The 27644-nt window shown below is 36.0% G+C and overlaps 1 protein-coding gene across 2 annotated transcripts; it reads left to right on the top strand.

The window, feature by feature from the left end:
* The first annotated feature begins 6713 nt into the window (after positions 1-6713).
* rnf217 (ring finger protein 217) lies at positions 6714-22788 on the top strand. Of its 2 annotated transcripts, none has more exons than XM_058756882.1 (6): positions 6714-7678; positions 15348-15578; positions 15721-15885; positions 17236-17437; positions 18614-18685; positions 21920-22788. In XM_058756882.1, the coding sequence occupies exons 1-6, from the start codon at positions 6818-6820 to the stop codon at positions 21997-21999; spliced, it is 1611 nt and encodes a 536-aa protein (XP_058612865.1). In that variant the 5' UTR covers positions 6714-6817; the 3' UTR covers positions 22000-22788. The 2 variants fall into 2 exon arrangements, with proteins under 2 accessions (XP_058612865.1, XP_058612866.1); XM_058756883.1 differs by lacking the exon at positions 6714-7678 and adding an exon at positions 8594-9599.
* Positions 22789-27644: the final 4856 nt, after the last annotated feature.

The raw sequence follows: 27644 nt of genomic DNA, 5'->3' as shown, positions 1-27644 counted from the left end.
ATTCAGGTGTTCCCCCTTGATTTAGCTCTGCTGTATGGCTTCTTTTGTAACCTGTCTCCTGAATGAATATCAACAAAGAGTTTTTAATGCTGCACTTTCAATCGCATAAAATACTGCGCATGGATGATGCGTGAAAGCATGAAATGTTATTTTGGTCAAACTACCATGCCAAATGCGGCTGAATAACGCATTTTCCCCTTCCCCAACTGATAATGGATTATGAAATATGTATTTCTCCACTGTATATTATCTTTTCCCTTAAACTGATTCTAGTAGCTGTGTGGAGTTGACGTATATCTGAGGTTTGGTGTGGATTTTTCTGAGAGAAAGTGCCTAAAATGACATCCTGTTAACATTCCAATAAATGGCAATCTGCTCTCATCCAGAACGGCTGTACATAAACAGAGGGTCCGACTGAGCTGTGTTTAATCAAACCCCTTGTGAACTGCACTGGCAAAGCTAAGTGGCTTTGATAATTAATAAAGATATTTTAGCCGCACCACTCTCCAGACCTCACTGGCAAATAATTCCCTGCAGTCTTTTGCTGCAATCTTTCTGCATCCGACTCAATATGGAGTGATAAATGTTAATGTGGGTAATGCAATTAATAAGAATGATGGCACTAGGAAAGGAAAGCTGTATGGGTATGTCTCCCAGAACCTTTAAAGAACATATTTGAGGTTATATTTCATCCCCAAAATCTTCAAAAAAAAAAAAAAAAAAAAAAAGAGAAAATATATTTTGCCTGATGAAAAATAAGATTTTTTTGGTCATTTTTTATTTAGATTTTTATTAATAAGGGGGACTATTTATTATATAATTATCTTAAACTATATTATTTATTAGAATACTGTAATGCACAAAAATCTTATTGCTGTAATGCAAAAAAATAATATCAAAAGCAGAATATTACAGTAATGAGATAATGAGAATGACCACACTGTAAAAAAAAAAAAAAAAAGTTGAGCCAACTTAAAATTTTAAGGCAAGTTTGCTCAACTTATTTTTGTGGGAGATTCTCAAATTGTTGTTGTATAAACTTAAAACGACAAGTTGAGAAAACTAAAAAATCTGCTGAAGCTGGTTGCCTTAAAATTTTAAGGTGGCTCAACTTTCTTTTTCTTTTTTTTTACAGTGCATCAAGAATACTGGGAATTTTAAAAATAAAACAAAATGGTTATGAGAAAGAACGTTATAAAAATAGTGTAACAAAATATCGTAAATGTCTTATATATAATAATCATAAAATAAGGGACCTTAATGGTCTTAAAAAAAGGATAGATTTTTATTTTTAAATTACTTAAATACCTTGAAAATCTTAATGGTCCTAAAACTACATATATATATATATATAAACAAGGATTATTTTTAGGACCTTATTGGTCCTTTAAAAAGTGTTGAATATTAATATCTTAAATATCTTAATGGAACACCTTAACTATATGGTCCTAATATTGTATTACTATTTTTTTAAAGCATTAATTTTATTTATTTTACTTTATTATTATTGGGGTGGATTTTGGGGTGAAATGTGACTTGGACATGTTTTCCAGAGATTTTCCTGTGTAATTGCTGTTGTTTGAAGGTTTTTGATTGCCTCAATACTCAAAGATGAGCAGAATACATTAGTCTGGCTGCTGTGCAAGTGACTTTCAAGACATTTGTAAATACATCCTGAATCAACATGGTGCTTGATTAGACTTTATCATATTAAACAGGGCAAAGTTAAAGCAAAAAAAAAAAAAAACATGTTCTTGCTCTCAATATACTTGCAAGGCACAGTCTAAGCTTACGTGAGATTTACCCTGCATTAATACATGTAAAACAAGACTTGACAGTGTTAATGTCAATTTTGACTATCATACAGTAATTATGAGCTGAAAGAAGCCTGAATGAAAATGAATACCCTTCAAGTTCAGGAAATCTTGCCTGATGCTTCTACCCAGGAGTGTATGTGATGTCACCATGACAATGCTCTAACCAAAACTGTAAATAAAAAAATATTGATTTAGAAATTAGTTGAAATTCTTGTGGAGTGTACAACATGGTCCAAACGAAATCACAAATATAGCTTTTATTTGACAATACATTGTAAGAGTAGCTGAACCATTCTCATTAATTAAATGGTAAATTATGATATTCTAAATCAAATGACGCTCGTGGTAGATGCTTTAAGCAGCTTTCCAGGTTGTTTTTATTGGGTTCAGTGCTGAGTTTTGAATAGATAGGCCTTTTCTATTTCTGTTACTTTTAAAGAATGACTGTAAATAAAACCAGACTGTGTCAATGACTCTTTATTTTGCTTCTCCTCTCTGTTACGTCACTTCTTTGCTTTATTATGTCATTTCTAAGTATAGTAACATGTCATACAGTACATAGTGACTGTGCCTAGCAACAGACTGTAGCTCTGACATAGTCACTGATGACTGTCTTGCACTTAAAAAGGAACCGCTGTCAATCATACGCCGCAAGCCCTGAATTTCCCTCACAGCAGTAGTGATATGCTTCAGCATCACATGTTCCAGCTGCACACTGCCTTTTGTTCTTTCATCAATGCTGAAGGTGTTTGTTTGTTTTACAGTCATGTGCTGTGCAATTGCCCAGTGGGAAGCAAATGATTACAGATCACATGCACACACAACTAATCGGTCATGCATTTACCTGAGCACTGTTATTTCAGTATCACTGAGATATTATTCATTTTTTTCTACATATATATATATATATATATATATATAGAATTATATAAGTTTTTGTCAATTTTTTTTGTCTATTGAGGCTATTTAATGATTTTTATTTCAGTTTTATATATTTATTTATTTTAGTTAAACTGAATGAAAATGAGAAATGTAGCTTTAGCTGAAAAACTAGCTGAAATATTTTTCTTTATTTTCTTTTCAGTTTTAGTTTTATATATCTGTCTATAGCAAGTTAAATTAAATGAAAATTAGAAATGCATCTAGCTAAAATATTTAATTTCAATTATTCAATTATTATTTTAGTTTTATTTATTTTAGTCCATAAAGTTAAACTAAATGAAAATTAGAAATGTTTTTTTTTTTTTTTTCAGCTTTAGTTTTATTTATTGTAGTTCATTAAGTTTATTTATTTATTTGGGGGGGTAAAGTGGCATGTAATTGAGAGTCTGCAAGCTGATGTTGGAATTAATGCATCTGGATAAGACAGTGAATCCTTTCTTGGAATAGAAAAGGGGGAAATGGCCTCATGGAACACTTTGTTCCCTTCAGCAGATACCCAGTCTAAAGAGGTAAGAGTTACGGAGGGGAAAAAAATCAATTGAAAGTACTGAGATACTGTATGTGCACTGCGCTTTGAGCTGCACGTGGAGGTCACGTCATAATCTGTAAAGCCCCACAACGTTTACAGCTATAGATGATGTGTGGAAAACACACCGTGCAAAATGAAAATACATTTTGCTTCAATATTTTAGAGGGATAAAACTAGCGTCCTATCTCCTCATTTCATTCTGTACAAAGACTGTAGGGTATTTTAAGGAGCACAGAGGGGTTGTGCTGTGGAAGGAGGTGATATATAGGGATGAAAGACCAGATTTTGCTACAGAACGCTACACTGAAGCTGTTTTCCGCACATTTTGATGGCATAAGCATTCCCTCCCATTACCTTATCGTTTCAGCCCTGTCCATCAAACACTAAGTCTGGGCTCTGTGCCAAAGGCCCCATAAGTAGTTGAATCATTATTATGATGCATAATATTTTATCTACAGTATTAATGGGAACACTGTACAAAATGTAATGACTTACCACAGGACTGAATCATTTAAATGCTGGCTTCTCAGTGCAAAGTTTCTGAAGTTTTCAGGAACAAACCCTTATAAATTGATTATTTAATCTACACTATATAAGGCCTCTAGCCGTTAAAAATAAAACTGAATGCATCTTGGGTCTTTTATTTGTGCTTCAGCTCTGCTCATGGACATGTAAATAATGTTTTAAATGTTTTTTTAATGGTTATCTATGTTTTTTATCCAGTTTTTCTCATTTGTTGTGACAAACAAACTTTCAGCTTCGCTACTTCCTGCGTCACGTGACATGCATGGGCGAATGTCTGCAATTTTCTGCGAATTCCGTCTCGCAGCTCAAGAAAATAATTACCTTCTTCTCCAGTTTAGTGTCATTGTAATTATTATAATAACTATTAGGTGGGAGTAGCACCGTGATGATTCCTGTGAGCTGCAGACTTGAATCATTCCTAAAATTATGCAGCTTGTTAAGAAGTGTGCTATTGTTTTTATTATTGATCTGATGCTGATTTTATTAAGGTGGCCAAGTAGTGTACAACACAACTAAATTAGCACAACACAACGGAAACAAGTCACAACACAAAGGAAACAAGCCACAACACAACGGAAACAAGTCGCAACACAACAAAATTCGCACAAGACAACGGACACGAGTCTCAACACAACAGAAACAAGTTGCAACACAATGGAAACAAGCCGCAACACAACAAAATCACCACAACACAACTGAAATAATTCGCAACACAACAAAATCGCCACAATACAATGGAAACAAGTCGCAACACAACAAAATCACCACAACGGAAATAATTTGCAACACAACGAAATCGCCACAATAATACAATGGAAACAAGTCGCAACGCAACGGAAACAAGTCACAACACAACAAAATCAACACAACACAACGAAATCGCCACAATACAATGGAAACAAGCCACAACACAATGGAAACAAGCCGCAACGCAACGGAAACAAGTCGCAACACAACAAAATCACCACAACACAACGGAAATAATTTGCAACACAATGAAATCGCCACAATACAATGGAAACAAGCCGCAACACAACGGAAACAAGTCGCAACACAACGAAATTAGTCCTATGCGTTGTGTTGGGGAGTGTTGTGCACTACTGGGCCACCATAGGATTTTAGCCTGCCAGATGATAAATCAAGCAAAAAAACGCATTTTGAAAGAGGGACCTAAACAATCAAGAACACACTAGCAACTATAAAGCATCATGGGGAAAAAACACCTACATAGCAACTACATAGCATCATCCTGGCAACCACCCAGAAACTCTTTGGCATCAGGCTAATTAATTTTTCACAGGCGAAATCTTTTTAAATTTTTGTATCCAACCTTTTGTCACCACATAGTCACTTAAAATGCCAAAAAATATGAATATAGAAGTCTCAAGGCAGAGGCAGGGAGGGACTCTTTGCTTCTACAACTCAAATGAGCCTCCGTGTAGCACAGGATTTGGTTGCTTTGAACGTGTGACGCGTGCTTGAATGCATTCTGTGACATTGTGACCCCTCTATGGTTCATCACAGATAATAACAGATGGTCACTCCTTAGAATTTTTAAAATTAGCCCCCTAACAGATGGACGTTTAAGCATGACTAATATCTGTGATTTTGATTTATTAATTAATGACGGTTTGTGTCACGCTTTTATAAATTGCCACACAACAGTGACTATTTGTCAAACATGCTCAGTTTAAAAAGCCATCTTGGGAAGCAGTACACTTTCTGTTATCTCAAGAAAAGAATAGCCATCTTGTGTTTAGATGTGCTTGCATAATATGAAGCAAAACTACTAATGTATTTAACGTGTTTACTGATGTTTATCAATATATATAATGTGAAATTCTTAACATGCTGCATATGCTACATGTGGGTTTTATTGTATTATTAATATATTTAGCAATGGCAACTATTTTTAATTTCCTTGTTGTTTGTTGATAAAGTGTAAAGCTTTCATTTCTGAACTTACAAGGCTTAAAGATGTTGTGAATGTGCAAATATCATCAGGGACCCTGGGGCCTCTTTATCCTAAAGGAGATCAACAAGGTGGGGCAGAATGTTGATTCAGCTTGTACAGTGTGCCCAAGTGACCTATTACTGGGTTAATTTACCTTTTACTCTTCCAAAGAAACATCACACTCAGCATTTGCTTATGTCGTTATTTTTTTCTAACATTCTTAGCCTCTGAAGCAGAACCAATCTAAAGCTTGCAAATTAAGATACGTTTTTACCTTACGCTCTACCTCCCTCTAGTGTCTAGACACGTTAAATTAATCAAGATAAAACTGATAGGAAAGGGTAGGATTACCAAAGATAGGCTACATATTTGAAACTCGGTGATTACGAAATTATAGCAGACTGTAAGATATAGTCTATATAAAATGAATATTTCTCAGTGTGGTAATAAAATCAAGAAGAATTCTACTCGATTTTATTCAATTCTAAGAATATTCTTTTCTTTTCTTTTTTTAATCTTGTTGATGTCATGTTCAGTTACGTTTATAATAATTAAAAAAGAGAGAGAAACGTACTTTTTTTTCTGTAACAACATGCTGTAAACTACTACTATTTGTATAATCTGGGCTATTCTAATAATTGTAATTATTATAATTAGATACGCAGCGCATTTAATAGGTTATAAACAGTACCAGTTTTCACCTACAGAGCCTAAACGAAATTAGAAAAACGCTCGGCTGTGAATTTATTAATCCTACTACGCTGAAGGATTCTATTAATATTTATAAACAAAGTCTTTGCCATTGGAAGGCAACGACATAACGTCAAAGCCGCCTAATTTATATTCATAAGTCAACCTCGTGCCATTGGAACGTTTCCACGCAACGTCAACGTGGCTTAATTAATATTCATGAGCAGAGGCTTCGCCGTACTAGGATTCGTGATTTCGGACCCGGAAGTGGTGTAATAGTAACTCGCTCTGTGTTTAGTTTGTGAGTTTGAAAGCGGACTGTGTGCGTTTTCGCACAAATGGAAAGTTGACCGCTCGGGAATGGAAGATGAGTCTTCCGTGCGTGTGAATGTCACCGCTCAAAATATGCCTGGTTATACTGGACGCGACGGGGAATCTGTCCATGTATCCAGCGGGACGCGGAGCACTGATTTCGGCCGGGATGTCCGCAGCAGCGACGCGAAGGTGCCATCATCATTATCGTTATCCTCGAAGGATGTTTTGGAATTTCATAAACACAAACATGAGCCAGGAGGCAATAATAAAGAAAATACCGAGAGGGAAAACATAAGAGCCGTTGACATTTTAAGGAGGAATTTTGGTTCCACAATCAGAGATCCAGAAGATCCCAAAGACCCGGAGAAAGTAGGATTTGACATCAAACTGAACGACTTGGATCATGAAAAGGATGATGAAAGGATGCAATGTAGCACAAAAAGTCTCCAACAAAACATGGAGAGCAACTCAGGATTGGGAGATCCTGACGGGAATCATCATATTGATTATACTATTGATTTGAAGAGTGGTGAAGATCCCAGCCAATCAAAAGAGCATGTTTACTGCACTGTATACTGTATTGCCAATGATAATTATAGGATACCTGTAGAGAAAACAATACCTGATCATGAAGCTACATCTTTATCATCATCATCATCATCAGATCTGCTGGTTGTACCTCCCACCGACTTGCCAAATTCAGAATTGGACCATGATCACTATCCAGAGCCCTATACAGTCTCCGACCTGATGCTGTCTGGATTAAACGGCTCTTATAACACTGACAGCAGTTTATCTGTTGTGTTAACATGTCGTATCTGTCTTGATGACAAACAAACCATACCGCTACACTGTTGCAAAAATGCAGTTTGTGAAGAATGTCTGAAAAGATACATCATCTCACAGGTATCCACATCCATGCCATCTCAGTTTCCTTTCTTTTCAGCATTGAATAAAATCAGGAATGTTTCTTTGATTGTGTCTGCCACCACTTTTAAAGTGGACTGATGAAAACCTAATATGCCTCTACGTGTGCCAGCAATTAGAATCACGTCCTCCTGAAGCTGTGAAACATGCGTCATCTTCATGTGCTTTTCTGTCTTTATACCCTGGTATAGTGATGGTAATACTATGATACTCCATGATTTTCATGTTTATGGTCTTTACAAGGTACTCTAAGGTGTTTCGACAAGCATGTTTTGTTGGAAGAGCACCTGTCAGTCAGCCTGCTATTTGCTTTTCTTAATTGTTTGTCTTCTAATTATAGCATGTTTCTGTTTGTTAATGGAGAAGTTCTCCGTTGTGTTTGTGAAAACGTTCTCAGCCTGTCCTTTCCCACTTTGTAGAAGTGATGCATTTCCTGTGTTGCTTAGTCTGGCCCATGTGGTCATCATCATAGACTTGGAAATGTTAGTTTTAGTCATTTTAGTACTCCCTTTCCCGCAGAGCAGAGGCCCTTGTTGTATAACACAATACAGTCATGTCTGTGTGATATAAAAAAAGCATGACCATTTCTGAGTTCCTCAGAAAGATACATGACACACCAGCATGTGTAAAAACAAGTCTTGTCAAAAATAATTTGAACTTATTTGTATATTTAAACAAATTTGGATTAGGCATGGTCAGCTAGTCATCCAGCCATTTTTATTTTGACATTTTTAATGGTGTTTTAATTTGCATGCGGTACTTTAGCTAGACATTTTGCATGGTAAAAACCTCTTGGAACAGTTGTCCCATTTAAAGTATTAAAAGATTTGATTGGCTGTTGAAATTTATTTTGGGGGGGGGGGGGTTGAGACAGCATATCAAGTGGAAAATTGTTCAACTTCTAAACTTCTCAAGACCCATTCGATTGCAATCTATTTATATTTTTAAACAGAAGAACATTCCTCATGTAAACAACTCCTTAAGCTGTCTTCTATGTTAAAATATCTCAACTAGTATGACTAGAATTGTGGCAGTTGTAGCTGAAGATTGCAGACATTGAAAAGGTGGCCTAAGAAATGCATCCTATCATGTCAGGTGAACCCCAAGTTGTAAATGAATAGATCACTCAAAAAATGAAAATTCTGCATTCATTTGCCCAACCTATTTCATTTCAAACCTCTATGACTTTCTTTCTTCTGTGCAACACAAAAAAGAAGATATTCTGAAGAATTCTGTGGTCAGACCCCATTCACTGAAAGTATATTTACTTTGAAACAGTTTCACTTGGAAACTGCTAGCAAATTCCGCAAACAATTTCAAAGAAATGACAATTAAAGCATTGAATTAAATGTGAAATTTTGAAATTGTATGTTCTTGTAAAATAATCATTAAAACTTAGAATTTCAGAGTTGACTTTCATTGTATGGAGTATGGACATAAAAAAAACATGACAACATATGGGTGACTAAATGATGACAGAATTTTCATTTTCGTGTAACCTTCTTTAAGACCTTCATGTAACCCTAAACTAAAAATATATTTTTTTTTCATATCCCTACTTATACTCTAATATCAGGTTCTTAGGAAGAGGTCTAGAAAAGGTTTTATTTTTAATTTTTTTTTTTATATGCAGTGGCAGTGAGTCATGTCGCTGGCAAGGGGAGGAAGAACTTGTGCTGTAATTGATTGCTTAATCACTGAGCTCAGCCTCTCTGTGCCCTAATTACATTACATGACTGTTGGCTGGAAGGTCTGTGCACGGTTTGCAGGCAACATAGTAACAATTTGCCCTTCTGGAGGGATCTTGTGGTCGTAATTAAGTAACGTTGGCTTGACTGTTGCTGCTCTACTCTCAAATCAGATTTATTGCCCCATGAATGATCTTGGGGGTCAGGCAGAGGTTGGTGTGCTGTCTTTTGTGGCCAAAGGTGTTGGTCTGGTTTTGTCTTATCCATGGCCAAGCAGTCACCAGTGTTTGGTGAGCTCACTTGGCCTGATTAGCTGCAAGCCTAGACTTTTTTCTTGACTGTGTTCTGGAGTGCACAATTATGACGATGATGCTGCCAAAAAGAATTTTGTTTATATAGCCGCTTGCAGATATATCGCCACTCCTCCCATTGTTGCAGCATGTGTTTTGCTATTCATGGACGTACTGTAAAAAGCTGATTACCTGTAAAACCTGTCTGTTTGAATCGTATCTAATGACAGCTGTGTACAGCATCATAACACGGTGGCGTAATGCATAAGTACTTTTGTTTCTGGTTCTGGCTACTTGAAAACATCCTTTATGTGAGCATTAAGCTTATTTTAAAGTGAAGTGAAGTGCAATCTATGACTAGATTTGGGTTTTTACTTTGGAAATGATTTAATTTAAAGGGATAGTCCACCCAAAAAGAAATTTCTGTCATCGTTTACTCACTCTCACTGTCTATTGAACCCCATTGACTTTAATTTTATGGACTGTTTCAACTTTCATCAAAATATCATCTTTAGTTTTCAGGTGAACTATTCCTTTAACGTTAAGTTTTCCCTTTTGATTCAAATGATCATTTGTGCACTTTTCTACTTTTTAAAGGTGACATTCAACAATCTTGCTTTCATTGCAGTCATTTTTAGGCCTGTGCGGTGCATGATTTCAAAAGCAATTTAGATAATAAGAATATATGAGATCAAATGAATGCTGTGAATATGGTTTGTAAGCAGATGAAAGGAAAGGGCGATCGGTTAACGTGCACTTTTACTGAAGAGAAATGGCAAGAGGTTTGCACTACAAAAGACTCATTTAAATAGCTAATATTTAACTTCACCGAGCCACTGTTTCTCATTTCAGCCCTTTGTGTTGGGTTTGGCAAATGGGGCAGCTGGTCTAAATGTCAGGTGCCTATGGCAAGGGCGTTTGGTTCATTCTTAGGAGTAATATTTCAGAATGCTGGCTTGCACTGGGTTCATTAGTGGTTTACTTATTATGTTTAAAAAGGTTTGGATAGTTATAATATCCAGCATGTCACTATAATGCCATCTCAGGACAAATATAAATATGGTGGCATCGGTCTCATTATCTGAAACTTTTTTTTAATGCTTTTGAAATTAATGTTAAGTGTTGTTTGCATTCAGAATGAAATCAAAACAGGATCCAGAACTGGTATCTTTAATATATAATTTATTAATAAATTTAAAAAAAACATTCATGTTGTGGGTATGATAACATGTTTATGGGTAAGTATAAATTGACCTATTATAAATTGTAATCATAGCCACCAACAACATACAGGGTATTTCATCCAAGAAGTTAGGGGTTTGAGATACAAATTTATTTTCATTTTTGTAGTTAATATTTTTAGCAGCATTTTTTTCAAAGGACATAAATAAAGAGACAGCTTCTCAGAGCTGTCTGGTGTGCTGATAGCGTTTGGCTCTGTAAACTATTTCTGAGAGTTTGTGTCTTTTTAAATTCATCCCCTTTAAAGCAGCACTGCCACAGCCATCAAAACACTGCTTTTGTAACAATTACACAGCCTTCAACAATAAATTACTGTCAGACCTCAAAACGGCTGCTCTAAGTAATGTTTCCATTATTATGCATAAACTGTGACTTCTTCAGTCTGCTATTTTTGATTGTTGCTTTTTTCAGCTTCATAAACGTATCAAGTTAAAAATAGTTATGTATTTATTTTTTTTTTAAATGAGATCCAAGATCTCTGCATTCCGTTCTATTTTGTTGTGCCCTGTCCAGCTGTTTTTTAACCCAAGTATGCAGTCTGTGTGAATGCCTCCGTAAAAAAACACAGTGTCTGTTGGACCCTAATCATCCTAATTATTCAGATTTTCCATAAGACAGACTAGTCATTCAGACATGTAGGCTTATACATCCCAAATTTCCAGAAACATTAGATGTTAGATTAAAGTGCCAATGATAGCAATTTCTATATAAACATATGATGTGCATATGTGTTTTGCATTTATTTAATATAATAAATACTTTAATTCAAAAAGTATAGAGTTATCTAAACAGCATTGTGGTGATGCATGGTAAGAATTTTAATGAATTTAAATGAGTATGAATGAGTCAAAATTAAATATTTGTTTTATTTTTAGAGGTTGCTACATTTGTTTCTTCTGTTGGAGTAATGAAATTCCTTTTGTTCGATTTGAATGTCTATGAATTCAAACTCATACACACTCATAAAGTGACACAATTCCTAAATTCTGAATGTTGCTCAACCTTGATGCACAGGAGGATAGTCAAAAACGTTAAATGACAGAAAATGGCTGAAGCAGTGACAGTTGGCTTTCATAAACCTGTACCCAAGTTTTAGAACACATAATTTTGTATTTTACTAAAGGATTTGGTAAAAAACTCTGTTTTACTCTGTTGATAGAAACATTTACAGGTATGTCTGCTTTGGCATTGTAAAAGCAGCATTTAAAAGGCACGGTACTGGAGTAATAGGTAAAAAAAAAATGTGAAATGTCTTTCTGCTTTTGAACTTTTGCTTTGATGTACAGTATATGCCTCAGTAGATTTGATATAAGGAATCATATTGTGTAAAGGTTTGGTAGAAGATTTGTATAGTTGGTTTCACTGACCTTTTGTAGACTTGCAGAATAACTGATCCATTTAAATGTATGAATGTATACAGTTTCTGCTCGACTGAATATTACTTACAACCTACTGTAATTGAGATGTATGAGGCCTTAGATTAAAATATGTGATGCAGCGCTGAGATGAGGTGATGCAGGAAATCTGCTGAGAAAATGAAAAATATTTGATTACTTTCTATACTGACATGCAATTTACACCCTGAGGTGTGTGACCAGCCACTCGATGATCAGCTTTCTCACAGTTTCTCATGCGGTTTGTGTTGTGTATGCAGCATTGTTTTCTTAAAAGTCATCTAAGGATAGGACTGCTCTTCTAGATTAAGTTAATCCGTACCTGGTTAGTGCTAACATTAGAAACTAGATGTGAAAGATGAGTGCCACTAGTAATTTTTCATGTCTGTTCTGCACATTTCCCACAGCAGTTTGGTTGCTGTCTTATGTTGACTGAGTGTTTACTGTAATAAATCTGATTTATTCTTAGCAGGCATGTGGCCGGCCTCAAAGAGTGAGTTCTGCACTCTTTCACATCCATCAAAAAGATATCTCCCCAAGAAGATAGCCCACCTTAAGAGGTGGTGCCGGTCAATCAGAAAACATGTCAAAGTTAATACAGGATGCCAGCGTGTGACATGGCAGGCTGGAAATCAGACTCTCCATCCATACTGAGAGGATTGTTCACGCCTGCAGTGGATGCTGAGTGCTGTTATTGTACTATAGCTGTACGGTCGGCCCATTAGCAGCAGGCTGACAGGTGTAAAAAGAACCGGTGGGTGGCCCCGGGAGAGTGCTAGCACTGCTGTCACCAGTTGGTGCCACATACTCAGGTAAGGGCTCTCATGGGAGTGCCAGATCTCATTAGGATCCCAAAGTAAACTCCAAGCACACTGGGCTCTCAGAATCTACCTGCTGCGAGCACAAGACGCCACACAATCAGCCACGAGAGCCCTTCTCCCAACATGAGCATTGTTAGTGCTGTTTACCAAAGCCATCCTTCGCATTAGTCAGGTGCATCATTTAAAAATGACTCCAGCAGTGTCCCCAAACTAGTACAAGCCTGTTCAAGCTGAAGTTAGGTAAACTAAAGCTGTGTCCCTCTACATTGTGCGCTTATACTGCACTCAACCGTCTAGTGCATGAGATTGAAGAGTCTAATAGGCCCTCGCCATAGGCTATGTAAAGAAAGCTGGAACAGTTGAGTGCATGAGGTGTCCAATATTCCACATGGAATTTTTTTATTTATTTATTTATTTTTTTGGATAAGTGCATCATCCGCTTATTTTTTTAAATGCACTTAATGGAATTTTTAGTTTGACCACAAAATGAACAAGAATATTGCACAAGTAAGCAAATTGGGACACACCTTATCTTATTTTTCTCACTGTGGATGATTTAGATTTTTTTTTTTTTTTTTAAGATATTTTATGGGCTTTTTATGCATTTTTTATAGTTAGGACAGTAGAGAGAGACGACAGAAAAGCACTGTGAGGACAGGGGGGGTGGGTTCGGCAAAGGACCTCGAGACAGGAATCGAATTCGGGTCGCTGTGAGCGCAGTTGCACTGTATGTCGTCGCACCAACCACGAGGCTATTGGCGCCGACGGCATTTTGCCTTTTTAATTTGATAGGACAGTATAGAGAGTACAGGAAGCGAAGTGGGAGAGATAATTGGATCTCGTGAGCTAGATTTAAGGATCCCTGATTAAAAGCTGTATAATTAAGCTAGTTTCAGGTTTCTCAGTTTTTAAAGATGCATTTATGTATTCAAACACAACTTGACAAAGTGCATTGAACAATGTCTAAATAAATCAAAAAACGGGTTGAGAGGTGATAAAGCGGCCAAATATGTCAGTCTGAACGTGTATGATCCTAGCGGCGGGGCTGTAAAGGTGATGTACATTTTCTGAGAAAATTTTACCATGCAAAATGACTTGCAGCTTAAGCAAAGCATGCTGGCACCACCCCTAAAAAATATCAAAAACAAAAAAAATCTTGACTAAATGACGAGTCAGCTGCTGTATTGTTGTGACTCATCACTAAAAGTAACTTTTATCAACCCTAACTCAGAGTGGGGTTATTGTTATCAAGCCATTTCCATATTTTAGGGATGGACGCTGTGATAGTGGTAGTAACTGGGTGGTAATGTTATCACTCTTTCCTGGTGCTCACATCATGCAGTGACAGACAAAATCCAGTCTGGTCTATTTTTGTCCAGAATGCATTGCTTCCAGATGTCATGGTAAATTTTATTCCAGCTGAATGGTAATTACTTAAGACTTGCCTGATTTTACATAAGTCTCTTGACCAGTTCCTTTTTTTTTGTCACCTCAGATAATGTCCCTTAAATGCTGTTGCTTGAGCATAAAAATAGGAGGGTGGAGAGTAGATTATTTCTCGCAATGGAAATGCTCAGTAATCCTGTCGTCCCAGAGGGGGGAGCAGAGGAAGATGGGTGGGGAACCAGAGGCAGGACGCACAGCAATCCTCTCACAGGGGCGGTGCCGGTAGTCATAGTCTCACAGCTGTAGGGCTACACCAAAGCCCTGTTATGTGAACAATGAGAATGAAATGGATCTCACTGATCCATGAGATCCCTTAACTCCCTCTAGGAGACTGAGAAAGGTCATTCAACACAGATCCATTTATCAACAAATCATACCGCATTCAACCTGTACAAACTAGCCCCTAGGGTTCGTTCCTTCCCGCTGAGCCCTCTTCAATCATGTATTACCATACTTCAGTGATTGTTTGAGAAGGTGACGTTGCTCGTTGACTTGGAAGTACCTCAGGTACAATGCTGCTTGTACAGTGGCTATTTGAGTTGCTTGTGTACACAGATCGTTTGCACTTCCTGCTTGTTTCTGTCCTCGCTTGTAATCACTGATTAAAACCCATAATTTCCAAGAACACTAAATCACACTCCACACGTCACAGTTTTCAAATAGGGTGGATTACATATTTAACTGCACTTAGAGCCATGCAAAGGTTTACCACTGCATTAATGCTGCGGTCTTTAACCTATTTGCCTGATTGCGTGTTTTTTTTTAAGGTTCACGTGGGTCGGGCACACTTGGTGTGTCCCATCACAGAGTGCAGTGGTTTCTTGGAGGAAAGTTTGGTGATTTCGCACCTATCCAGTGAAGAGCTGGCAAAATACAAGTACTTCTTGGAGCTGAGCAGACTGGACTCCAGCACAAAACCGTGTCCCCAGTGCAGCCTGTTTACTTCTTTGAAGGGTCATAGCCAACAGACGTCTACCAAGAGTGAACATAAGTATAAGGTCTGGTTTTTCGCTTGTTGTCCATTCTGTAGTTACAATGTGGAATTATGTGTCTAAACTCTGAATCAGAATGACTTTGTTTGCCAAAAGGCTTTCTTGAGTAAGCAAACTGTCTATCTGTCTCTTCAAATATTCCTCACAGATTCAGTGCACAAAGTGCCAGTTTGTCTGGTGTTTTAAATGCCACTCGCCCTGGCACGAAGGCCTGAAGTGTCGAGACTACAGGAAAGGAGACAAGCTGTTGCGTCACTGGGCCAGCGTCATCGAACACGGACAGAGGAACGCTCAGAAGTGTCCACGCTGCAGGGTAATGAACATACTCTACAAAAATGCACTGTACATATACTGAAAACTAGATTTTCATTCATTTTTTGACATGGAAAAGTTATTACTTAATGTACTGTAATCCAATGTTCATAATACCACATTTGGTATGGTATTGACATCATAACCATGAGTATATTAAAGGGTTAGTTCACCCAAAAATGATAATTCTGTCATTAATTACTCATCCTCATTCGTTCATCTTCGGAACACAAATTAAGATATTTTTTTATGAAAACTGAGATTTTTATGATCCTGCATAAATAGCTACAGAGCTACCACATTCAAAGGCCAGAAGCGTAGCAAGGGCATTGTTAAAATAGTCCATGTGTGACATAAGTGGTTCAACCATAATTTATGAAGCTACGAGAATACTTTTTGTGTGCAAAAAGAAAAAAATTATTTTATTCAACAATTTCTTCTTTTCACCAATTCAGCAATCTCTTTTCTGAAATTGAAATATTTGTAACATTATAAATGTCCTTACTGTCTTTTTTTTCAGTTTAATGCATCCTTGCTGAATTAAAGTATTAATTTCCTTAAAAATAAATAATTCTTACTGACCCCTGATGTTTGATTGGTAGGGCAGGTCATTTGCATATAGTCTTGATGATCTTTACAATAAAGATCAATTTGTTAACATGAGTTATATATAATATAATATAATATCTTGAATCAATCCATGTTCATTTAATACTTTAACTAATGTTTATTTATACAACTTGAATACAACTTTTTATGTTAGCTATTGCTTTACCTAATATCAAAAGAACCTTATTGTGAAGTCTTAAAGGTATGGTAGCAAAAACAAGCCTTCGTAATTTTAATTTAATTTTAGTCAGAGAGAGGTGCAAAGTGGGCAAAGTGATCCTGAATTAAAGTTCATTCAAGACCATTTTCTTTCCACTGACACAATTGCAAGAGATCCACAAGTTCTACAAGGTGTTGCTGTTTTCCATCAAGACATGTGCATTCATGGTTCTTTGGAGGATACATCAGAACATGAGTGTTTGGCATAGTGCACATACCTGAGCTAGATACCTAAGGGCTTAGCAAACATCTTTTCGTTGAGGACCTTCCCTTTGTGAACGAGTTTCTCAAACCATAATACAGAGAAGAGCATTATTTGATGGAATAATTGCAGTGTAATCATTGTAAATGATCATTTTGTGAGGCTTTCACTAATTGAACGTCAGTCACTGGCCCAGGTTGAAAACAATTTTCCCCACTAGCTCACACATCTGACTAGAAAGAGAAAAAAATAATTGGCTGGATGGTGTATCATTGTGAATTGATTACTTATTGCCAAATGATTTCTTCTCCTTACCAACAGATCCACATTCAGAGAACAGAGGGCTGTGATCACATGACCTGCACGCAGTGCAACACTAACTTCTGTTATCGTTGCGGTGAGAAGTATAGGCATCTGCGCTTCTTTGGGGACCACACCTCCAACCTGAGCGTGTTTGGATGCAAGTACCGCTACCTGCCTGAGAAACCCCATCTGCGCCGGCTGGTCCGAGGCTCTGTTTGTAGTGAGTTTGCAGCAGAGAACACAACTTGATTTATTTAAATTCTTTTGGAGTACTAGGGGTTACTTTGGAGACATAACATTGGGTTATCTTGAGCTTTCTTGTCCATTTGTTATCATAATGTGCTTTTAGGTGCTCTGCATACCATATGTATGTATATATATATATATGTATGTATATATATATATATATATGTATGTATATATATATATATATATATGTATGTATATATATATATATATACACATGTATGTATATATGTGTGTGTGTGTGTGTGTGTGTGTGTGTGTGTATATATATATATGTATATATATATATATATATATATATATATATATATATATATATATATATATATATATATATATATATATATATATATATATATATATATATATATATATATATATATCAGTGTTTCCTACTGGACTCAATCACATTTGGAAATGATAATTATTTTTAGAAAAACTAGCAAGCAATTAAGCAGATTTAAGTCTCACAAACTTTACTAATTGACAGTTTTATTTATTGTTTATAATCATTTTGAGTCAATCATGGCCAAAAAGTTGCATTATGTATCATCTCTTTATTATCTTGATTTAGATTGCAAGCTCACCAATAAACATCAGTGTACAGACATACTGTTGTGTGTGAGTGTATATGTACAATTGTGTATATAACTGTAAAGTTAAATATGTATATTTTTGTATTTGTATACAGCTGTACAACCCAATTTTTACGCAGACAAAATACGAGTTCACTTCTAGGTTATGTCACAAAAACAAATGGTTCTGACGCAACTAGAGCACCTAAAAGAGCAGTTTACACCATTTCAGACCATGATAGTTTACAACTCCCTGATAATGGCAGTTAGTAATAGCACAGAGATATGACCGACTCTATGATCTGCTTTTAGTTTGCATATCTGTGTATACTTTACGTGAGCCGGTGTTTGTGTGGTGTCCTCAGGCTAGTGCAACGAACCGTAGTATAATACCCAACCATCCATACATCACAGACACAAGTGTTTGGACTACAGGTCACAGGGTTCACTTTAACCAACTGGCTTGCTGAGAAAGACAACACTCCATCCATTTCTCTTTAGTCCAGCAGTAGATAAGAATTCTAAATGTGTTTGTCTTTGTGAGCCTGAATGCTTTTCTGTTGCTCGATTCACAGTGAGTAAAGTGCTGGTGGCTCCAGTGGTCATTGTCCTCGTGGTGGTTGTTGGAGCTCTGGCTTTGGTCATAGGTAAGGATTGTGTTACACTTCCTGAATCTCACAAAGCCTGTCAGGAACATGTCTGGGTTGTATTTTATTATGTAATTTGCTTTTTATAGCAATTTCGTTAAATAATTTTAACATTTTCATGACAATTAAGCCCTTTTTTCAGTTCTATAGTAAAAATATAAATGTGGTTGTGACATGAAATACAATGGTTTTATTTCCAAATTCAAAAATGTGGAAAGCCAATATGCATATTGTGTATCATTCAGCTGTCTAGTCCAAGAAATGTATATTTTTATATTATAAAAATTAATTATTGATATGCATCTTGGTAATATTTGTTTTATTGTCATTAATTTATGTATTCATATATTAATTTAATGTGGGTTTTTTTAAGTGAGATTCACTTAATCTCTAATAAGAACATTAAGAATTCTAATGAAAATTGCATGAAATTATTATTTGAAAAAAGTATTTGAAAAACAAACTCACACAATTAATTAGACACAAATACAGTGGAGAATAAATTATTTGATCCCCTGCTGATTTTGTATGTTTGCCCACTGACAAAGAAATGATCAGTCTATAATTTTAATGGTAGGTTTATTTGAACAGTGAGAGACAGAATAGCAACAAAAAAATCCAGAAAAACGCATTTCAAAAAAGTTATATGAATTGATTCGCATTTGTAAGGATGAAAGAACCTCAGAAACTTTGAACTCCGGAGAAACAGACAATACAAACATGCACGGGCATCTTCGAGACACCCAGACACACAGAGTGGAGGTGCAGGAAACTTCCATTTGTTTCTTCTTAAATCCCTCCACCCATCCTTCCTTCTACTCAGTCTGCTCAAAATGGTCAATAGTAGATTGTAATGTTCTACATTAATGCAAGTGATATTTACAGTCATGTTTGGTATCATTTAAATTGTTTCAGGGCGACTGGTACAATGGTCTCATTCTTATAAGAAGTAAACTAAAATAAAAGAGTTTAGAGATATTTTGCACTCTGTAGAGGTCAGTTCCCAGTGCCTTTCATGCAAATTACCTTCTGTCCCAAAAGGTGATAACTCTACTTGATCAATGCAAATTCCAATTGTTAGTTCCTGTCTCCATCTCGGGGGATGTTAGTCTTGGTCTGAGGTACTTAAGGAAATGTTGCAAAAGGATCAGGGCCTTCTGTAGCCGGAATGAGCCCGTGATATGAAGTGTGTTCGCACACTTCATATTATGTATTTTTCTCAAGTCAGGTATGCTTGCTTTTAGATTCATCTTTGAGATTTTGATGTTTTGCATTGAATTGATACTTTTGAATTGGCTGTATAATTGGTATAATACACATTTACCTGACTGATAATAAATTGTTACATTTGAATTTATTCTGAGCTACTCTGAGCAATTTATTATTGAATTTATTCTGAGCAAGTAGATTAAGTGAAGGCGTATGTTACCGCAAATCTGCATCCAGGGTTAGTACATACTAAATCTCAGGTTAGATGGACCATGGGGCACATCAGGTGAGTTTCTAGATTTCTGACTACCTGCTTGACTTTTGTTAAGTTGTTATACAGTTGCATCTACTATGGGGGGCTAGGTAAAATACTATCGAAATACTAGCATGGTTCGGGCATATTTCATAGTACTAGCCATAACCTCTGGTTATTGTCTAAGCTTTATTCAAGTTGTTATATAGTTAGATTAACTATAGGGGGCTAGATAAAAACACTATTGAAGTATCATAGTGCTAGCCATAACCTCTGATTATTGTTTGAGCTTTAACTAAGTTGTTACATGGGTGACTGTAGGGGGCTAAACAGAACCGCTATTTAAATAATGGTAAGCATGGGCAACCTATTAAATAGTTAGTCGTAACCTCTGACTAATGATCAGACTGGAGAGTTTGTGATTGTGGGGTACACGTAACTTACATCGGCCGGCGTGATACACCCTGAGCGACATAGATTCCTAATGAACGAGTAAATATAAAGTAAAGAATTAACTAGAATAATCAAATGTCAGAAGAATAATAGGAATAATTAGGGACAGACACACGACCAATTTGCCTTTCAACCTAAGTTCGAGGTCATAATAAAATGGAGTCAGATTTGAATTTAACCTAAATTTAATAACTTTGCGTGCTGAAAAGACCAAACACGCAGGAAACTTTCATCCACGATTGGGTACCGTCCTTGGACCAAATTCGTAGACCTTACACATTTTAATGAGTGAAATAAGTATTTGACCCCTTCGCAAAGCATGACTTAGTACTTGGTGGCAAAACCCTTGTTTGCAATCACAGACGTCAGACGTTTCTTGTAGTTGGCCACCAGGTTTGCACACATCTCAGGAGGGATTTTGTCCCACTCTTCTTTGCATATCCTCTCCAAGTCATTAAAGTTTCGAGGCTGACGTTTGGCAACTCGAACCTTCAGCTCCCTTCACAAATTTTCTATGAGATTTAAGGTCTGGAGACTGGCAAGGCCACTCCAGGACCTTAATGTGCTTCTTCTTGAGCCACTCCTTTGTTGCCTTGGCCGTGTGTTTTTCATTGTCTTGCTGGAATACCCATCCACGACCCGTTTTCAATGCCCTGGCCCTGACATGGCCCCGTCCATCGTCCCTTTGATGTGGTGCAGTTGTCCAGTCCCCTTAGCGGAAAAACACCCTCAAAGCATAATGTTTCCACCTCCATGTTTGACGGTGGGGATGGTGTTTTTGGGGTCATAGGCAGCATTCCTCCTCCTCCGAACACGGCAAGTTGAGTTGATGCCAAAGAGCTCGATTTTGGTCTCATCTGACCACAACACTTTCACCCAGTTCTCCTCTGAATCATTGGCAAACTTCAGAGGGGCTGTACATGTGCTTTCTTGAGCAGGGGGACCTTGCGGGCGCTGCAGGATTTCAGTGTGTTACCAAACACATATTTTACTTAGAATTATTGTGTTCCCAAATATATCAATATACCATACAAGAAGAATTTCTAAATATCAAGTGGATAAAGAAAAACTGTATTAATACCTATATATATATATATGTATGTATGTATATATATATATATATATATATATATATATATATATATATATACATACATATATATATATATATATATATATATATATATATATATATATTTGAATTTGGTTCATTTTTCTGTAAAGCACATTATTGGATTGTATGGCTAGATGAGTTTCTTGTTTTCAACCTTGTTTCGGTGTGACTGAGCTGTCCTGTGTTGTGACTGATCTCTCCGCAGGCTTGTTTGCGTTGCCTATCTACTACATCTGTAAGAGGAGGAGGAAGCGCTCACAGGGGTCGGGCCGCTGGCTGTGCTGATTCAGCTTGGGTCATCCTGCTCAGGACCTGGACACACAAACACACGCCCTAAAAATAGCTCTGGGTGCCAAGTGACCGAACACTGGCCACTTAGATACAACAATCACCACGAGCAGTTTTCCTGTTCGCTGCATCTCATGAATATTCTCAATTGCACAGTGACCCTTTCCTCCACATGGCGTCTTTGGCATCGTGATCAAAGACAAATTTTTGGAATGTTTTATTTATAACCCCCAAACGGATTTGAATTCAGTTCATTTTTAGGAATGGAACTATAGACTGCTAATAATTTCCTGCAGGATGTGTTATGCAGTGGAGCCACACAGCGTGAATGATTTTGTCCTTCAATCTATTTATGACGTGCATCAGATGTTATAATCTGTAAGCGTTTAGTGCTTGATGATGGGGAGTTGATGAATTAATGTCTGTCCCTCTTGATCCCCTCTCTGTTCCTCCCTGCCCTTCATGCTGTGCCAACATCCGCAGGAATTTGCATGATCAACAAAACACGTTTCTGTCTACTGCACTGTGGAAAACAAAGGGCCCAGAATTACAGGGGACCCGCAGCTCCACGCCAAGACATGTAGGTCATCTAGGTCATGCAAATCAGTACTGTGTCATGCAAAAGTGTTCAAGCTCTGTGTTTGCACAAATCTAAAGCTGTAAACCAAACTCAAAATACACTGTGGGGTCAACAAGACCACTCCGAGACCACTTTTGAAAATGCAATTTTGAATCTCTCTAATTTAATGTTTAAATTATTTCACTGCAATTGTTAAGTTAATAATATAATTTGTAATGATATAAAGATTTAGTTTTCTTATCTTAATGTTTTCTTATTATAATTTTTTATGTTAATATATATAATAACAATGTTTATTATATATTAAATATATAATATAAAAAATTAAAATTTTAAAAATATTACTAAATGTTACTATATAAAGAGAATTTAAATTTAACATTTAAAAATTAAGTTAGAAAAATCTGAAATGTTTTTATTCATACAAATTATATTATCAGCATAACAAGTGATAGAAGATAAATGAAATGAAAAATTTACATGAATTGAAATTCTCCAATTTAATATTTAAATTAGTTATCTGCTGTTGTTATGCTGATAATATAATTTGTAATGATAAAAGCATTTAGGATTTTCTAACTAATATGTTTTTTTATTAAAATCATTTTTAAAAAATATCTGAAAAATCTAAAAAACATTTATAACATTATATTTTCAACATAACAATTAACAGTGAAAACAATTGAAATGAACTGAAAACTTGAATTTAGCCATATTATAGTCTATTTTAGCAGTCCTGGATTGTTTTCAAGTAAACGTGAAATCAAAATTCACCCTTTTTACTTTATTTATATTCACTATCTTATTGTGAGCGATTCATCTGTGCATGTGATATCTGGGGAAAGACTGTTTGTGTGAAACCTGATCATATTATCCAGCATAATTTGAGAATGCTCAAAAGAACATCTCACCGTCTGTAGGAGTTCACATGATTAATATCAGAAATATGTGACCTAGAAATGAAGAATTGTTGAGAATATTCATAATGTTGATTTTGAATCCCAGATTTGCAGTGTGGTCTCCGACTTTCAAACCCCACACTGAAGCGTAGTGCATGCCTTACACCTTGCATAACTTGAGTGTATATTATTCTTAGATATGTTCGTTCAAATTGAAAGTCCATAATATGGAAACTTTGACATTCATTTCTAGTATGTTTTAGCTTTGCACACTGAGATGTAGCCACTGAGCGGCACACTGCTCAAGACTATCAACCCAATAGGCGTCCCTGCTGTATATTGCACAGTGTTATAGATTCATATCCACTGTAATCCATTGCCACGTGTTGGGTTTATTTCAATCTCATGCTGTTACAAAAACCAAATACTGTAGCATGTCAACAAGTGTATATAACCTTGACCATTAGACAAATTAGTATATTAGGGTACATGCAATGAATTTTAAACTAAAGGCAACCCCTAAAGCTTCAAGTCCAACGTCTGTCCCATGTTTTGATTTGAGCTTGCCATTTAATATTCAAACAAAGGCTGGTCTGGAGGAAAGCCAGAGAGAAAGCACAGGGAAAAGCCTTGCAGGAAAGGTTGTAACCATAGAAACGTGGTCTAGGCTTGGAGATACTTGGTCTGATACTCATTTGGGAAATGTCCAATACAAAATCATCAATGCAATGCTACCTAATTCAACTTTGGTTATAAGTGGTTGCCAGGTATCATTTCAAAGCCGTTATCCATGGGATTTTGGAGACAATCAATTATGAAGATGCACTCAGGCCGGTAGTGAATGCCACTGTTATTCTCAGGGAGAATTTAGTCACATCTGCTACACACTGCTATATCACTCCAGTGCAGATAACTGAATTATCTGTACGTATATTGAGGAAGACACAACAGAAATCGGTCAGAATGTTAGCTTGGGCTGTTGACATGCTAACATTATAAACTGAAAGCTTTGACTGCCAATGTGGTGGTGTTGTTTTTATTTTTTTTTATTTTTCTCCAGAGACGGTGCCTTTTACCAGTGGGATTGAACTTTACTCAAAGGAACTCTATGAATGAGTTTATTTTGAGAGCACATCTGCTGTGATTGATTTTCAAAGACCGTAATATTTTATTCCCTAAATATACTGTAGTATGTGTCTGAATCTATTCCACAACACCTGTTACATTTGTTTGTTTGTTTTTTGTTTTTTTAAATGCACATTGTGTTTTTTTTTGTTACATTTGCTGCTGCACTTTATTTTCAGATTTAAAGAGTCAATTCAGTCCTGCAGACAGCAAATAATATGTCATATTTAATTAAGAATTAAAAGGAGCTGCCAACATTTGGTCTCACTTGGCTTTTAATTAGTGGTGTTTGCTAAGAACAGTATCACTATTATAATTGCTCATACTCATCGGGGTTAGTGATCTGAGGGGAAGACTATATTATTTTGCCATGTATTCCATGTTCACAATTTGTGCTACAGATTCACTATTGTTTAGGGTCAGTAATTTAGTTTACATTTTTATCTTTTTGGAAAGAAATAAATACTATTCAGCACGGACACATTAAATTGATCAAAAGTGGCCGTTTTAAAGACATTTTTAATGTCAGAAAAGTTTTCTATGTCAAATAAATGTTCTTTTATTGATCAAAGAATCCTAAATGGGTCATGGTTTCCACAAAAATATTGACTTTTTTCAGCATTAATAATAATAATGTTTCTTGAGCACGATATCAGCATATCAAGAATGATGTCTGAAGGACACTGAAGTAATGTGCTAAAAATTCAGCTTGGCCATCACAGAAATACATTCTAAAATATATTAAACTAGGAAACAGTTATTTTAAATAGTAATAATATTTCACAATATTAGTGTTTTTACTGTGTTTTAGTGAAATAAATGCAGCCTTGTTGAGCATAAGAGACTTCTTTCAAAAACATTAAAAAATTAAACCGCAAATGTTAAAAAGCTAATCTTACCATGCTACAATGATTAATTCTAAACATGTTTATTTTAGCTATACAGTAAAAACAAGTTTACACGTTTATCACGTAACAAATTCGTACTGTAGCTATACAGTAGATGGCTGTGACCTACATCTACATCAAGGAAGTGTGTGGTGACAGTGGTCACTACTGAATGAAAGCTTACTGCTGTGATTTGCATGTGCAGCGAGATAAAATATGCAAGTCTAACCACACGTTGGAGTGAAATAACTATTGTCTTCTTTTTCTCATCTACAGAGCTGTTGTCCCTTTCATTATGTGGTCTGGGTGCAGCTGTCAGCTGAACTAGCAGCTGACACTAGCTAAGTTTAGAAATGTCAACCAAGTGGCAGGCTACTAGCTTTTACAGTGAAATACATGAAAGCATTTTGATATAGTGTCATTATGCTGAATTCCTTATGTGGAAAACAGAAGATGTTTTGGAAAATGTCTTAGTGTTGTTGTTTTTTTGTTTTTTTGTCTACATAATGGATGTCAATTTGTTCCAATATTGTTTATGTTCCATTTCAAATAAAAATTTAGGTCATACAGGTTTGGAACGACATGAGGTAAGAGAATTTGTTAGGTGAACTATCCCTTTAAGTCAAGGATTGCCTAAATCCTTATCTGCATAGTGACACTGATGTGCTATTTTGAGCATTTTCCATTAGAATATCATTTTTCTCCATTAGTGAAGATCAGGATTCGAGCGAACCCCATGTGTGGTCAAACAACATCAGCAAACAGAGATTACAACCTGTGTGTCACATGACTCACGGTTTCCTCAGATTTCCTCCTTTGTCCCTCCCTGCTGGCAGTCTCTGATAATGCACATTCTAGTAAGATCAATTTCCTGCCTGTCTAAGCACTTTGTTAGGGTCTGCTGTCCGAAGAGCTGCTTCCTGAGGTCAGCTGACTGACTGACATCCTGTTGACACCAGCTCCACCGCTGCTCCACCACTGTAACAGGCTCTACGAAGAATGACAACAAATATCAATCTCTGTCAGGTTAATACAATAAAAGCGTGACTCACAATTGTATATTGTAGTTCTTACTCTTGAAACATGGTGCTGCAGATATTATTGATTTATTATTGACGCTTCCTCGATTATCTGTCTACTTTTCGATAAAGTGTATGTTAGACAACAACATAATGTATGCTAAATGAATACTTGTAGGCCTAAACGTTTGTTTACGAGTCATGAACGGCCTAATATGAATATCTCAATAAGCAAATTAAAATGAAAATGGGTTATCAAATAAGAATATGTGGAAATTTTCTGGATTCATATTCTAACACAATGCCTTTTTTTCGCCAAAATTAAAAGTTTTTTTTAAAACGACTATGTTGTTGTTAATGTACTAAATGTATTATTTTGTTTTGACCAGACGTGATTTATTTTGATAAACATTATTGTTTATTTATAAATGCAACAATTAATATTATTAACGTTTTCAAATAAACATGTCTCATTGAAAATGAAAGTATATGCAAAACGTCATGGGAGGACATGGAAAAAAATAGTTAAGTTTAAATAATAAAAAATAAAAGGCATAAAAATCTCCTTCCGACAGTATTTGCAGAAGAATTGTTTATTTATTTATTTTTTTCATATGTGGTCATTTTGTACAAGTCTGACACCTGGTGGTCAAAAGAGAGTTAAAAAATAATAATATTTAATGAACTCGGTATGCACATGAAGCATACATATATATAAAAAGCCACTAACAAAATAACCTGATAACATTCTGATACAGATCTGCCTTATACTTCCCATATGCACATGGTTGGAAGCAGGCCAATGATAACCACCTGTTTAATTAAACTGTGCCATTATCTATTCTGTTTGTATATCCATGCTTGGCGTGCTGTTGACTCATAACAGTTTTAACCTTCATTATTACAATAATGAAGTTTAATAATTGTCTTAAAGCTCCCGTAATCACGTCAATAAATATTAGCTCCTGTTACACATCAGTAAATGTTTCTAGGCATAGCTTGCTACAAGCTGTACTGAGCATGTTCTATTCTGTTCTGCTCTACCATTTTAATATTTTATATTGAATTATTGTTTTATATTAAATACCTCTGTTGCATTCTCAGGCCATTCTGTTTTTCCGTGTCTCACCAG

Source organism: Onychostoma macrolepis, chromosome 20 (genome assembly GCF_012432095.1).
Source record: "Onychostoma macrolepis isolate SWU-2019 chromosome 20, ASM1243209v1, whole genome shotgun sequence".
NCBI lineage: Eukaryota > Metazoa > Chordata > Actinopteri > Cypriniformes > Cyprinidae > Onychostoma > Onychostoma macrolepis.
The sequence above is the reverse complement of the archived record's forward strand: the minus strand, read 5'-3'. Positions and strand labels throughout refer to the sequence as shown.

Bases quoted from the DNA above. Each gene is read 5' to 3' on its own strand.
- rnf217 (XM_058756882.1), top strand. From the start codon at position 6,818: ATGGAAGATGAGTCTTCCGTGCGTGTGAATGTCACCGCTCAAAATATG. The intron at 7,679-15,347 runs GTATCCACATCC...TTTTTTTTTAAG, and splicing joins AAAGATACATCATCTCACAG to GTTCACGTGGGTCGGGCACA. The intron at 15,579-15,720 runs GTCTGGTTTTTC...TATTCCTCACAG, and splicing joins AGAGTGAACATAAGTATAAG to ATTCAGTGCACAAAGTGCCA.